The following is a 16641-nucleotide window of genomic DNA, read 5'->3' on the forward strand; positions in this document are numbered from 1 at the left end:
AGAATTGTCAATTTAGATGGGGTTTTCTTTCTAGAAATTGTAGTTAAATGTAAGATAAAGTACTCACAAAATCCTTTCACATTGTGGTTAGTAAAGAAATAATCTGTTGTAGCAACACAAGAGGCTGAAGCAGGAGGATTATGAGTTTTGAGGCTAGCCTCAGAACATTACAGGACTCTGTCTCAAAATACAAAACAAAGGGCTAAGGATGTGGAAATGTACCTCAGTGGTAAAGAGCCTCTGGGTTCAATCCCCTTTACCAAAACAAATAAAAGGAGAGTGAGAAGGGGAAGAAGACTAAGAAAAACTAATGTGAAATATTGAATCGTTAAGATTTTTCAATGTCACATAACTAATTAGAACAATTTTTTTTAAAAAAGACTTTATTTGGACAAAATAAAATAAAGCCTCAGTTAAAAAAAAGATTTTCAAAGTCTAAGATATTCATTAAAATCATATGAATAATGCTAAGTGAAGTTAGCCAATCCCCAAAAAACAAATGCCAAATCTTTTCTCTGATATAAGGAGGCTGACTCATAGTGGGGTAGGGAGGGGGAACATGGGAGGAATAGATGAATTCTAGATAGGGAAGAGGAGAGGGAAGGAAAGGGAGGAGGCAGGGGATTAGGATTAGCAAGGATGGTAGAATGTGATGGACATCATTATCCAAAGTATATGTATGAAGACATGAATTGGGTATAAACCTACTTTATATACAAACAGAGATATGAATAATTGTGGTATATATGTGTAATAAGAATTGTAATGCAAAAAAAGTATACATAGAAAGACATGAATTGGCATGAACTTCATACAAAGATGAAAAACTGTGCTCTATATGTGTAATAAGAATTGTAATACATTCTGCTGTCGTGTATTTTAAAAAATAAAATCAATTAAAAAAGAAAAACATGAAGTTTCTGTGGAAAACAGGTATAAAATTTCTCAAATAACTGCTTCAGATGTGTATTAAGGGTAAATTAGATTGTAAGTTATAAAGAAATTATAGGTAATTTTAACACAAAAGTAAGGTCTAGTTAGGTGGTGTCTAATTATATGTAGTTTGAATATTGTAGCACTTCCATATCATTACCTTTTGAGCTACCAATAATGTACACATACACATTTACACAGATAATCAAAGAAATTTATATAGTTAGAGAGATGGAAACATATGCTATTTTGCATATGCATATTCACACAGGCATGTATTGGTCACAGACCCACATATACATATAGAAAAAAGGTAGGGATTGAGATTTGGCAAATTCATAGTCCAGAGCATCCATGGCAGTATTTTTGACAGTGTTCCTAATCTTGTCACTGTGACATCTGTAGATAAATTTCCTTCTTTGCTAGACTGCATTAGAAAAAAGAGAAATAGATCATACTGGATGATTGTAGCTGTTAATGTGTTATCCTTCATTAGTGGCAGGAAAACACTCAAATTTCTTGTATGTAAGACTTCACTAGATTGGATGAAGGAAGGAGACAGTCATATTTGGAACAAGAAGGGACTAACAGTGGATTTATCAGCAGAAAAATTGGAGCTAAGAGCCCTGGAATTTGCTCCTGACCCTCCAGAGCTCTGCCACCTTGTGAGGTGAATGTCCCAAACCCACACACACCAGAGCACCTGCCACATGCCTGCAGATTATCATCTCTGGGTGAGAGCAGAGATGGCACCTATTGTGGTGAAAATAAGGAATGTTTGGTGAGATCTGAGAATCAGGACTAATAAGTATTTGTACTGAGAAACTGCAGTTAAATTGTAAATCAGTCAAACCACAAAATGCTGTCCTTAGCATTCAACTGAGAGTAACTGAACAGAAATCTTTAGAAGTTAAACTTTTTACAGGCCAAGAAACTCTGAAAAGAAATATAGATTGTATTCTATGAGACACAGACCTCTGATTTCCCAATAACTTTTTAAAATATTAGCTAAGTATCAACTAGTTTAGAAGTTATTCAGAAATTATAGTTAATTTAACCTAAAATTTAGTAAGTCATGTGATATCTGGCTACATATCTGTATTTTTAAATAGTTTAACTCTACCACCATGAATTCAAATCAGTACCCTGTGATGACGTTGCTGGCAAAATGTGAGATTATATACAGGATCAAATGAACACATAGGGGCTGGGGTTGTGGCTCAGCGGTAGAGCGCCCACCTCACATGTGTGAGACCCTGGGTTCGATCCTCAGCACCACATAAAAATAAATAAAAAATAAAGATATTGTGCCCATGTATAACTAAAATATACATATGAATGAACACATAAGGACCAGTAAAAGAAGTTATAGGTATTGATATCTACTGTTCATGGGTACACATATATGAACACAGGGCTGGGGGTGTAATTCAGTGGTAGAGCATTTGCCTTACCATATACTGGGCTCTGAGTTCCTTCCCCAGCAGTAACTCACTCTCTCTCTCTCTCTCTCTCTCTCTCTTTTTCTCTCTCTCTCTCTCTCTCACATACACACACACACACACACACACACACACACATACACACACACACACACACACACACACAGGGACATCTGACCCTATACATACGCACAGAGGGAAATGAAGATTGAGATTTAAAAGTTCATAGTCTGGAACATCTCTGGCAATACAAAGTATCATTGACAATGTTTCAAAGTGATCTCTCTCTAGCATATGTAAGCACTTTGAATCTTTGGGATCAACAGGGATGACAGAGGTACTTGTTATGGAGAACTTCCTCTGTGTCCTGGTATGTTTAACAGTCTGAGTAACCATCAGCCAAAACCCTCAGGACATTTTCAAAATACCTCTACATGAGATTTTTTTTTAGATTGGATGAATGGAGAAGAGAATCTTCTTTGGAACAAAGAGAAATTAGCAATGAACAGAAAACTGCACAATGCTTTTAGATCTGTTCTTTTCTGACAGCTTGACAGAAACAGAAAATGAATCCTGAGAGCTCTGCCACCAAAGGAGATAAGTGCCCCAACCCCCAAACAATATCATTGTATTTTGTCCCATATTAGGCCTGTAGCTGCTAGACCCTAACTGAGGGGCAGGAAATACAACCATGATAGTGACAGTAAGGAGGAAATAGAGGGATTTAGGAATTAGGATTTTAGATGGGACTGGTGGGCTGAGTATCTACAAATGGAATTTGAATTTAAAATAATTGCATCACAAAATTGTTATGTGTTGACTTAGTTCAGAGGTGAACCACTGCTACTTAAACCTTGAGTCATTACATTTTTGATAAGACGAAAATAGTGTAGCCCTACATAGGTCATTTCCAGAGGAAATGGTATACCTGATTCTGGATAACAGATTTACATGTGAAGTGTTTTAGTGTCAACCAGTTTTTTAGTGAAAAGTAATTATAACTAATTTGAAGTTATCATTATAGTAATAATAATAGGAAGTCTAGGAAGTTCTGTGGTGTCTTACTGTGTACCTTTTTAATCCCTTAGGTTGGCCCCATCTATTTTGAAAAGAACAAGTGGAGTCAGCAATCTAGAGTAAGTTATCAATAATTAATACCTGTGTATGAATACACACAGATATAACTTTTTGGTGGTTCATTGTCTAGAACATCCTTGGGAATGCAGGTTTACTTTCATCTCTTACTCTTTTTTTTAAGTTGTATATGAACTCAATGCCTTCAGTTGTTTTTATGTGGTGCTAGGATGGAACCCAGTGCCTCACACTTGTTCTGTATCTAATGTACTTTGACTTTTGGATAAAGGTGATAAAAGAAAAAATAAATCATAGAGGGAGATTTTTCTTCCACTCCTAATGTTTGTCCTCCTTGGCTACTGCATATTGACACTCTGCTAGAGTGGGTTAAGGGAGGGAAGAAACCTATCTGGAACCCTTAAGGAGGCAGCAGCAGTCAAGATGTCAGAAAAGAACAGATCTAAAAGCATTGGAAGTGTACCTTGCCCTCCAGAGCTCTGCCACCACTAAAGGCTGGTACCCCAAACCCAAATCTTCCATCACTTTAGATGGAGCCCTATCTCAGGTCTGTTGCTGCCTGAACTGAGTGAAAGATAGAGAAGAAAGCTATGATGGTGAAAATAGGAGTCAATGGAGAGACCTAAGAATCATCAGTTTAGATGGGTTTTGCTTCTAGAAACTTAAACTGAGATAAATTACTTATGAAATTCTTTCAGTTGTGGTTTAATAATAAAAAATTAAACTTAATTGTGGATCATTGTTTTTTCACAGGCCAAAGGTCATTAGAAACACAGATTCATTTCTGTGAATAGAAGATATGCGTTTCCCAATAACTAATTACATGTGTATTAAATTTCACTTTATAAATTATATTTTTACCTAATTTGAACCAAAAATTAAGCCAAGGCAGTCATATTGTTTCTTGCTATTTTCCTTTATAATTTTTTAGAACTCTTCCTAGTAAAATGAAGTCAGTTTCCTGGCGTGAAGTCTCCAATGCGACGTAAGATATAATTTAATATATGTGTATATGTGTTTAAAAATATATATGCATATATATGTGTATATGCATTTATACATTCTACGTATAATGATATTTTTGATTTGGATATTCAGTCCTAGGAACATCCATGAGAATACAGTTTCCTGATGTTGTTTTTAAATTTTTATCATGGTAAACCTTTGTGTGGAATATTCTTTGTCTATGGAATTAAGGTATGAAAGGGAAGAACAATTCCTGGAGGGAAACTTCTTGCTCTTGGTGTTTGTCACCATTAGTTAATATGCATGAGCCTCTATTACTGAGACTCTACTTATTGTGTATGATATTCTATTGCTAGAGTTAGAAAATTGAGGAGAAAATCCTATTTGGAGCCAGGAAGAGGCAATAATCGGCAGGAGCTTTCAGCAGAGAAGAATGAAGTCAAAAGACTGTTCCTCACCCTCCAGACCTCTGCTACCATGTGAGGCTGGTACCCCAAACCCACACCCATCATTATGTTCAATGGAGCCCCCGCTTCTACATATAGCATCTTGACTCTGTGTTGAGGGAAGACATTTATAATAATGAAAATAAGGAGTCAATAGAGGGACTAAGAATTTAGAGTAAGAAGGATTTGAAGCTAGAAACCACAGTTCAATTTGAAATTAAGTCATCAAATACTTTCACATTATGATTTGAGTCAATAATAAAGAACTGAATTTAAATTTTGAGTCATTAAACGTTTTCATACACTTAAGATATTTATTACAGACGTAAGAATAGTCATTTCTGGGAAAAAAAAAAGTATATGGAAGTTTCCAAGTAACTGATTTACCTACAAATAAAGGGTCAACCAGTTTAGAATTTATAAGTAATTATTGCTAAATTGAACTAGAAAGTTAAATCTAGGAAGTCAACATGGCATCTGACTATATGTAATTTTAAATCCTATAGAGTTTCCCCGTGTGATCTTGCAACAGAACATGATGGAACTACCAATCAACCGTGAGATATATATTAAAAAACATATATCAATAAGAAGTTATAGATAGAAGGATATAAATACATATTATTTATATATGCACACACTTACATATATACATCAACATATGTACCCATGCAAAAGAGAAACCTTGAGATTTGGAAGTTCATAGGAGTATAGCAATACCATGTCATTGACACTGTTTCAGAATGGTCTCTTTCTAGAATATGTAGGCACCTTTCTATTCTTTTGGATCAATTTGGGTTAAAAGATACATACATGTTTTTTCCTCTTGGAGTGTTTGAGTTTGACACCATAAGTAACCACCAGACAAAAGAAAACCCTCAGGAACATTTCCTGTGTATGAACTTTATCATATTGAGTGAAGAGAAGAGAGAATCCTATTTTGGAACAATGAGCAGGTAGCCATGGATAAGGAACGGAGGAAACTTCAGCAGAAAAGAATAAGATAATGAACCTTACACGTGTCCTTTACCTTCCAGACATCTACTACCAGCTTAAGGAGGTGTCCCCCAAACCAAAAACAATATCATTATTAACGAGCTCTGACTCAACCTGTAGCTATTATATCCTCTCTGAGAAACAGTAAAGACAACCATGACGTGTGAAAGTAAGGAGGTGAAGGAAGGACTTAGGCAACAGAACGTTAAATGGGATAAGAAGGATAAGTTCCTATGTACTAACATTGAACTTGAAATAAATTTTAACTTAAAAGGTTTTTGTGCATTGGTTCAGGTTCAGTATTAAACAACTCTACTTAAATCTTGAATCATTACCTTTTTAATAATACAAAATATTTATTAAATATATAAAGCATCATTTGTGGGAAATATGACTTAATAGATATCAAATAAGTGATTTACATGTTTGTTTGTTTTACAGTGCTTGGGCCTTTTGCATGCTAGGCAGGCACTTTGCTATTAAGTTACAGTCCCCGCCCCCAGGGGTCAAATGTTTTTTAAACTGAATTTTGATTGTAACTAATTTGAAATAAAACAGTAATTATAGGAAGTCACATAGTATCTTACTATGTACTTTTTAAAAAAAATCTTTTAGCTTTAAAGCATCTGAATGAAAAGAGCATCCTCAGGTAGATTCACCAACACCTAGTAAGATATAAATGAATTCATATGTGTGTGTGTGTGTGTGTGGGTGTGTGTGTGTGTGTGTGTGTGTGCATGCAAGTCCATAGATATTTGCCTTTACACACACATAACCTACACAGGGATTGTGATTTGAGATATACACCATCAAGCCTGTGCATGAGAATGCAGGGTTCCTTTCATACTCTCTCTCTTTAATATCTTGTCATGCTAAGCTGCTAATAGAATATTCTTGGTGTTTTGGTTCATGAAAGAAAGGAGTAGGTCAAAGAGGGAGACTTCTTATTCCTAGTCTCATCATTAGTTATTAGCAGCCAACACCCTTAGATCAGTACCAGAATATCTGTATATGACACTTTGTTAGAATAGGCCAAGTTATCCATTTGGAAGTTATCCATTTGGAAGTAAGAAAGTAACTGCAGGCAGGGAGCAGACAGCCCTCTGCAGAAAGACAGAAGCTAATAAACCCTCACTATATTCTTCACTGTCCAGAGCTCTGCCATCATGTAAGGCTGGTGCTCCAAATGCATACCCTTCATCACTTTCAATGGAGACCTTGCCTCAGATTCCTAATTACTGGACCATGTTTGAAGGGCAAGAAAGACAGGCATAATTTGTGAATATTCAAAGATGGTAGATATACTTGAGAATCATAAAATGAGATGAGCCAAGTAAGGGGTACCTAAAAACTAAAATTCAATCTTGTTAAATGCAATCCCTATAATATATAAATGACATTCTTAACAAAGAAAAAAAATCCCAAAATTCATATGGAAGTATAAACGACCCTGAATTGAGCCGGGCACAGTGGTGCATGCCTGTAATCCCAGCGACTCTGGATGTTAAGGCAGGAGGATCACAGGTTCAAAGCCAGACTCTGCAACTTGGCCCTAAGAAACTTAGAGAGACCCTGTCTCTAAATAAAATATTAAAAAGGCCTGGGGATGTGACTTGGTGGTTAAGTGCCCCTGGGTTCAATTCCCAGTACAAACAAAGAAACAAACAAAAACCTCTGCATTGACAAAGCAAACTTAAGGGGAAAAAAAGTAAAGCTGGAGTTATTACAATATTTGATTTCAAAATATACTGCAGAGCCAAAGTAACCAAAATAGCATAGTATAAAAACAGACATATAGATCAATGGAACAGAATGGAGAACTCAGAAATAAACCTACACACCGACAGGTAACTGATGTTCAACAACAGTGCTAAAAACATGATTTGGAAAAGGACAACCTCTACACCAAATGGTGCTGGGAAAACTGGATGACCACAGCTGAAGACTGGAAGTTTGATCCCTGTCGCTCACCCTGTACAAAAATAAACTCAACATGGATCAAAGATCTTAATGTAAAACATGAAACCCTGAAACTCTTAGGAAAAATACTCAAGATATTGGTGCAGGCAATGAATTTCTGGATGGGACTCCCAAAGCACAAGAAACAAAAGAAAAACTGGATTGTATCAACTTAAAATGCTTTTGTACAGTAAGGAAAACATCAACAGAGTGAAGTAATAACCTACACAATATGAGAAAGTATTTACCAGCTATTTATCTGACAAAGGAGTTAATATTCAGAATATATAAAGAACTCAATAAAACTAATAATAAGTAATCCAATTTAAAAATAGGCAAATAATCTGAATAGATACCTTTCCAAACAAAAATTATAGATGGCCAATAAATACATGAAAAATGCTCAATATCATTAGCCATCAGAGAAGTGCAAACCAAAACAATAATGAAATAATCTCATTCCAGTTAGAATGGCTATTATCAAAAAGAAAAAGTTAAAAATTGTTGATAAGAATGTGAAGAAAGGGGAATTCTCTTTTTTTGTTGTTCATTGTAATTGTACATAATGGTGGAATTTGTTATTAACTATTCACACATGCACACAATATAATAATATAATTTGGCCAATATCTTTCACCAGTATTTGAGAAAAGGGAATTCTCATACACAGTTGATGTCAATTAGTACAGTCACTATGGAAAACAGTATGAAGGTTTCTCAAAAAACTAAAACAGAACTACCATATGATCCAGCTATAACATTCTGGGGTCTGTATCCAAAGGAAATGAAGTCAACAAAAAAAAAAACTTAACAATAGTAAAAAACTGACAAATGAGATTGTATTAAAATAAAAAGCTTCTGCACAACAAAGGAAACAACAGAGTAAAGAGACAACCTACAGGGGCTGGGGTTGTGGCTCAGTGGTAGAGCACTTGTCTAGCACGTGCGAGGCCCTGGGTTCGATCCTCAATACCACATAAAAATAAAATAAAGGTATTGTTTGCAACTACAATTAAAATAAAATATTAAAAAAAGAGACAACCTACAGAATGAGGTACACATGTGCTCATGTTTATTCTGCTCCTTATTACTGCATTATAAACAATATCTAAGATATGGAATCAGCATATGCACCCCAACAGATGAATGGATAAGGAAAGCATGATACACACTGGAGTATTATTAAGTCATATAGACAAATGAAGTTCTGTCATTTGCAGTAAAATGTATGGAACTGGATGACATCATGTTAAGAAAAAAAAAGAGAGACATAGAAAGGCTAGTATCACATATTCCCTCTTGTATGTGGACACTAAAAAAAAGGTCAACCTTAAAGTAGAATATCGATTACTAGCTATTGGGAAGGGTGCTGCAGGGGGAGGGCAAGGGTAGAAAAAGGACAATTGACATCATCAATGCACACAGTATGCATGTATGGAAAAATCACACAAATCCCTACAATTAACACGAGTTAATAAAAACTAGAGAGAGAGCAGTTAAATCTTGAAATAAATTCAACTATAAAATGTTCTTACACATTGGGGTTAGGTTCAGTAATAAAGAGCTATTTTTGAATTTTGTGATATTAACTATTTTGACATATTTAAATTTTAAACTTTTTTAATTGAATATTTTACATATTACATTCTACTTGATTTACAAGTATATACTTTAGTCCAGGAGCTGCCATGTCATTGAGTAATCATCATGAAAATTTATGTCATTAATTGAAAAGAATACCTAAGACAATAACCAATTGAATATATCAATTGAAACATGTAATTTCTCTGTACAATAAAACACATTTCAGGAGAGTGTTTTATCCTTGTGTTTAAAGAATAGAATGTTCTTATGATCAAACCAGACATTGCCTATCATGAATTTATGTTTGAAACCATGTTTCTACGTGTGGCTCATACTATGTTGTTGTTTTTGCTTTTTTAATAATTTTTTTAATCTATTGTGTTTAATTCCCCAACTGAAAACAATGAATCTAAATATTTTCTTGCCTTAATGTTTAGTTTAAAAAGAAATTCCTATCTTAAACCATCTTTTGCTTAAAAAGAATCATTACCTAGAAGTATGTATCTGACCTGTATAAATAGAGTTGGCATCATTACATACTTAAAAGTGTTCAGGCTTCAGAGTAAGAAATTTATCCTTGAAACCTGAGTCGGTCGTTTAAAATTGTATTGTACTAAACAAAATACGTAGCTTCTCTATACCTCTGGGGGGGTTGTCTATAAAATTAATATCATAACATCTATTTCAGAGTTTTCAGAATTAATTGAAGAGAACACCCAAAACACCTGATCAGTCTGTCTGAACCTATTAAAAAATATTTATTTTTTGCTTTAACTTACTATTATATCTTCTCATCTCTTCTCCTTCACACAGAAATGCTCAAGAGTGTCAATTCAATTGTACTAGATTATCTACCATTATCTATCATTTATGGTCTTTATAACTTGGATTGATTCATTACCTTTAGAAAACATAGGGAAAATTCTTGCTTCTCCTTCAAAAGCCAGCTTAGAAATATTTAAATTGAATTTTTAAAAGTCAACATATATGGACATTTGGAATGAGAATATAGCACAGTGGCAGAGTGCTTGCCTATCATGCATGAAACCCTGGTTCTATCTCCAGTACTGAAAAGAAAGTCATCATATTTTTGTAAATTAAAGAGTAATTGTAGTTAATCTGCACCAAAAATTGAGTTCAGAAAATCATATGGTGTCTCACTATACTTTTTTTTTTTAACCTTTAGTAGTGTATCATCTCAATCGACAACAAAAATTCAGGAGATAATCACTAATGAAAGGTGAGATCAAAATAAACACACACATGAAAACATACACATACAAAGAAATTGACATTTGGAAAGTTCATTTTCAGGAGCATCAGTGACAATATAGAATGTCTTTACTGTTTTCTAAAGTCTTCTTGCTGTAGTGTCTGTAGATACTTTGCTGCATTGGTTGTACGTAAGAAAAATGTATGTTAGCTGTTGTAAGAAAAATGCTTCTTACTCCTAATCTGTTAGTCATCCTTAGTAGCTGACAAAAGCTTTAAGAAAATATGAGAATTTATGTATGACACTCTTCTAGAGAGGTCAAGAGAAGTAATAATTTCATACAGAACAAGGAGGAGGTAGCAGCAGGCAGAGAGAAGTGGCAGCAAAAAAAGAACACTTAATAAACCCTCAATCTATTCCTCACCCTCCAGAGCTCTGCCACCATGTGAGACTGGTGCTCCAAACCCAAACCCACTATCACTCCAAACGGAGTCCTTATCTCAGTCCTGTTACTTGAAACCTGTTATCCAATGGAGGGAAAAAAAAGGCCCATAATTTGTAAAATACAGGGTGGTAGAGGGATTTGAGAATCAGGAAACTAGAAAGGGAAAGATTTATGAGTACCTACAAAATGTCAAGTTGAATTTTGAAATAAATTTACCCTAAAGTGCTGAGACACCTTGTTGATGAGGTATAAAAACTTTACTTTAAACTTGATTCACTAAGCTGTTTTGTGAGGACCAAAATCGTCTCTACATCACATGAGGCTTAATTTTAAGTAAAACTGATGCCAATTTCCAAATACCAAGTTGACATATAAGTTTTTAGAGTTCAAACAGATAATAAATTGTAGAACAATTGTGTGTATTTCAACCAATAAAAAATAAGTTAAGTCTATGAAGTCACTTGGCTCTTACATATTTTTAATACTTAACGCTTACTTGAATAAAATGATACTGGTAATCTTTGACTACTTTGATAGGTTTTTGGTATATCTCAACTTTCAATGATGTTGTCATTGAAGAATCTTGATATATGTATATACATATTTATATAATATAAAATGATATAAAGGAGATATATATGAAATATAAAGAACATATATGTGTGTGTATATAAAGAGAGGCAGAGACAGAGTGACACAGAGACTAACAGAGAAGAGATAAATTTACAAAATTCAGTCTTGTAAGTACCCATGGGAAAATAAGAGTTTTCTGGGCTATGATTATAAAAGTTTTTTTTAGTTATATTTTTTAAATTTAGGAAATTCTTGTTGTTTAAATAATTTTTTCACTGTTCCATGTTGCAAATCTCTAATGATGTATTTTTGCATTTGTTGGTGGTTGAAGTTTGTTAGACAATCTCCCCATGTTTGATGACGAAGATGAGGATGATGACTTTTGTGACTATTCCAAAACATATCAGTAAGTTAGTTTAAAGTTTGGTGGAAGGGAGGGAGTCATCGATATGTCTCTTACCTTTGGGAAAACAAGGTTTATACTGATACAAAAAGGAAAACTATGAAAAGATATAAAAATGTATGGGAGGAAGGGTACTCCAACTGAATTTACAGACAGGAACCATGTTTGAAAAAAAAGATTTCCATCTACTCACAAATAAACATTTTTTGTAGTTTCAAAATTGACTATATCCTTTATAGACAGTAATTTTATTTCAAAGTTTCTTTTTAAACAGAATTAAATAACAGAATTGAATAAATAACAGGTTATTTATTCCTTCATAGTGGTTCTTTCTCATGTTTCCTGGATATCTTCTGATTCGCAGTTTTATAGATTTTTGTCTAAGTATAAATGGGACTGATTGAAAGGGAACCTGTTTTGCTGAATAAATCCCCTTCATGCTTATTGGAATTTTATGTTTCTGAGTAATGTTACCTGGAGTACTTTCTGTTGCACTGATTTGATTGCATTTTTATTTGTACTTACTGTAACAAAACAATACATTCTTTTTTTTTTTTTTTTTTTGGTGCTGAGGATCAAATCCAGGGCCTTGTGCATGCAAGGCAAGCACTCTACCAACTGAGCTATATCCCCAGCCCACAAAACAATACATTCTTAAAATCACTTGTACCAGAACTGAAGAAATGTTAAGGAGATTTTTCTTCTGCTGCTCTCTTGGCCAGTTATTTAACTATTCATCAGTTTATGATCATGTTGGAAAGAGAATATCTACTGCCAAAGAGGAAACTAAAAATTAACTAGTCACTGTTGCAATTTGTTGGTGTCTAGACAAAGATTACACAGAAAACAAAAGGCCAACTAATGAATGAAAATAATTCAATTACTTGGAATTTCCATTTCCTGTAACTTTTTACATCATGAACAATCAATGACGAGTCCATACTGCCCTTTATTAAATTTTATGTCTGCATACCTATTCATTTTGTGTAATGGGCTGTTCAGGGATGCAGCAAAGTTTGGAAGGATTGAGCAAAGCAAGCATTTCCTTCTTACCATACTCGGAACAACATAAAGCATTCTTTTTTGTAAACTACAAAAGCTCATTGCATAGATATAGGAGACATTTTCAGTAGTCCTTACGAGAAACACTGTTGTGTCATACTAGGGTTTTAGTCTTGGATTCAGAAAAAGAGCAGGAATCAAAAGTTTGTCTTTGTATCTCATATTCACTTGACATTCAGCAAGTCACTAAACCTCTTTAAACTTTAGATTATTCTAATATAAACTAGTAATAATGCTATCTGTGTTATTTACCTACTATGTATTATATGAAATTGGTGAAAAAAGTAAAATAATAAATTCATGAAAGTGCTTTAAAAACTCTATAAAGTTTTATAGGTTTTCTGCTTTTAAAAAAACAACATAACAAGTTTATAATAGAAAAATAGAAATTCATTATTTTCAAAGTACATTTGTTCATTTAAAATCTGGGTGTTTGTATCTGTCATTGGATTGAAAAGTTCTTTATTTGATATGTCAATCCTTTTTATCTTATGTAGGACTAGTAAGAAAAAATTTTTTAAAAAGTTAACAATTTTTTAAATGTGGGTCCACAAAAAAAGAGGTGAGAAGCAATGCAGAGATACAGTCTCTGAGAAAATCCTTAGCTTCCCACTGTCTTGGAGCTAGAATATGTCAAACTGCTAGAGGTGATGCACAGCATACGGAAGGGCAATGGATGTGCCTAGACAGATGTGGTTAATCTGTTCTCATTTCTCTGCTATTTTCCCACTTCTTCCTATTTATAAATATTGCCAGATTTTTAAAAAAATTGCTTTGTAAGGGGGAGGGAGAGATCCTCTTTGCCTCCCTTAGTTCTTATATGGGTTCTTTGGCTAGATACAAAAACTGATTAACTAGAGAAAACCATGAAAGTTTACATGAACATGGGGATTTTCACAAGAGAGTGAAGTCTAAAGTGACCAAAGCATGATGCCTTTATGTTTTCTACAAAAGACAATGCATTTTTGAAGGAATAACAGAACAAAGAGATCACTGAGATAAGGTAGTCAATTACAGGAATGTAACTAAGAGACATATGGGGATACAGAAATTAGTGGAAGATTAGGTTACTTCAGAAATTATTTGGTTCATTGCAGTCCTTATTACCAGTCTCATGATCCAGCCTTCATATGGGAAGAACATATGTTAGTTAGTTAGTTTTTCATAATTGTGACCAATATACCTGACATAAGCAACTTGGAGGTATTTTGGCTCACTCTTTCAGAGGTTTCACTCCATGGTGGACTGAATCCATTGCTTTGGGCCTGAGATGAGGGCAAGGAGTGGCAGAGGAAGCTGTTTGACTCAAGGCAGGTGAGAAGTAGAGAGAGAGGGTGGAGTTGGAGGAAAGGGGACAGGGACAAGATACTTCCTCCAATTATGCCTCCATGTAGTTTCTACCACCTCATAGTAGTCTATTCATATATCAATGGATTAATTCATTGATGAGGTCAGAATCCTAGTGATATAATCACTTCCCCAAAACCCTGCCTCTGGACTTTGCTACATTAGGGATCAAGCCTTTAACACACGAGCTTTGGGAGGACATTCCAGATACAAATCATAACAACATTCCTCCTAAAAAAATCTTTATGACTTTTTGCACATAGCAAAAGGTCAAATGACTTTTTCTGAAGTTATACTTCCTTGAGTAATTTCAGCTTGAACTAATCAACATATCAATTCAGCATATTTTGAGATGATATATTTTTAACTTCTTCACGTTTGCATCCTGAAAATTATAATCTTCAAACAATTGAATACATCTATACTTTTATTTGGGATATATGCCATTATTATTTTTAAAATATTTTTTAGGCGTACCATGGATTAAACTCAAGAGCACTTGGCCACTGAGCCATATCCCCAGCCCTGTTTTGTATTTTATTTAGAGACAGGGTCTCACTGAGTTGCTTAGCACCTCGCTTTTGCTAAGGCTGGCTTTGAACTCATGATCCTCCTGCCTCAGCCTCCTGAGCCCTTGGGATTATAGACATGTGCCACTACTAGGCCCAGCTATGCATTAGTTTCACACTTTAAAAAGTAGGAAAGTTGTTCTGTACTCCAAGATTTTAAATATATCCACCAAAATGTCTATGTTGTAGATTTATTTCATGCATTTAAATAAAACATCTGCCCAGACATTTCATCTTGAGATATAAAAGTGTAGTAATCTACTTTTCTCCCAGGTTAAAGCCTGATTCTACTAAATTCAACTTGAGTTTATACTATAATCTAGTAATGTTGGCCTTGTGTGTTGCAGATAGATTAGGATAAAAAGCCAGAGCCTTCCAAATGAAAGCAGGAAGACCATAGAATCATCCCAGTGCAGTTAGTGCTTTGGGTCATGGCCACATCCTTTCCTCCAGCATCTGTACCAAGATATAGCATCCAATGGGGAGAGACAGGACCAGCCCCTAATACAGTCTTATTTGTGTCTTATAGGTTCTATGTCTATTGATATCACATATCTTCATCATAATTAATATTTTTGCTTTGAATTCCTTTGATATTAATATTGTGACTTTTAGGGTTTTAAGATTTAGCATCTCATATCTTTGTCAGTCTTTTTATTTTCAAACTGTCATTTAAATTTAGTTTTGTCTCACATATAGCACAAAGTACATTTAGTTTTTTTTTTTCACATTTAGTTTTTAAACTTATCTAGAAGTACTGCCAATATTTAACCTGAGAATAATGTGTACTTGTAACTATTGGCATATTTGGTTTTATTTTTATCATCTTATTTTGTTTTCTGTATTAAAAATACTTTCTTTATATTTTTCTTTGAATTTTGCTAGTTAATTGATTTGTTTTTACTCTGTTGATGTTTTTACTGATGTGAAAGTTATAGACCTATAAGCATTTGTATCTTAATGTTTAGAAAACATAATAGTAGTTTTGCTTGTCCATTAACATCTTGAACTTGTACTTCAGAAAAACAAAAAAATGCAATCTAATTTCACTTCTGTCTTCTTCCAAGCCTTAATCCCTAAACTGATGAGAAAACCTGCAAATCCATACTACAGTTGATTTGTTTCTATTTCTTTTGTTATTGAGAATTTTGTTGTCTTTGCTTTTAAGATAATTTATTTGCATTTCTACCTGCTATATTTCCTTACTACATTTTTATTATTTATGTTTTGAGTTTGATTTTGTTTACCACTTTTATGAGGCATCTTTCTTATTCCTACATATTTATTTTGCTTCATTGCTGTTGACTTGAACATTGCTTTGAATAATTGTTTTTAAGAAAGGTACATGGCTGTCCTGTTTTGAGTTGCTGCATGTTGAAGTATCTGTCTGTTCCCCAATATGAGCAGTACTTTTCCCAGATATAGGCTTATTGACTCATGGTCCTTACCCTGCAATCTGCACTCACTGTTTGAAGCTACATTTACATAACACAATCTTTTTAACAACAACTGCAAAGCTAAATTGTATATCTATTTAGAATAGTTTTGGGTGACACTGAAAGAGATTGGAGGAACTAAAGTGACTCCAACTCATCCCCTTGTGTCTTCATG

At 34.1% G+C, this 16641-nt stretch overlaps 1 protein-coding gene across 1 annotated transcript in view; it reads left to right on the forward strand.

The window, feature by feature from the left end:
- The first annotated feature begins 1478 nt into the window (after positions 1-1478).
- The window catches only part of LOC143411458 (phosphatidylinositol 3,4,5-trisphosphate 3-phosphatase TPTE2-like), a 67333-nt gene continuing 52170 nt past the window's right edge, over positions 1479-16641 (forward strand). Inside the window, exons 1-3 of the mRNA XM_076872233.1 lie at positions 1479-1603; positions 4399-4452; positions 11981-12055. Coding sequence (XP_076728348.1) covers positions 1479-1603; positions 4399-4452; positions 11981-12055 — 254 coding nt within the window. The remainder of the gene's footprint in view (positions 1604-4398; positions 4453-11980; positions 12056-16641) is intronic.

Source organism: Callospermophilus lateralis, chromosome 12 (genome assembly GCF_048772815.1).
Source record: "Callospermophilus lateralis isolate mCalLat2 chromosome 12, mCalLat2.hap1, whole genome shotgun sequence".
NCBI classification, from domain to species: domain Eukaryota; kingdom Metazoa; phylum Chordata; class Mammalia; order Rodentia; family Sciuridae; genus Callospermophilus; species Callospermophilus lateralis.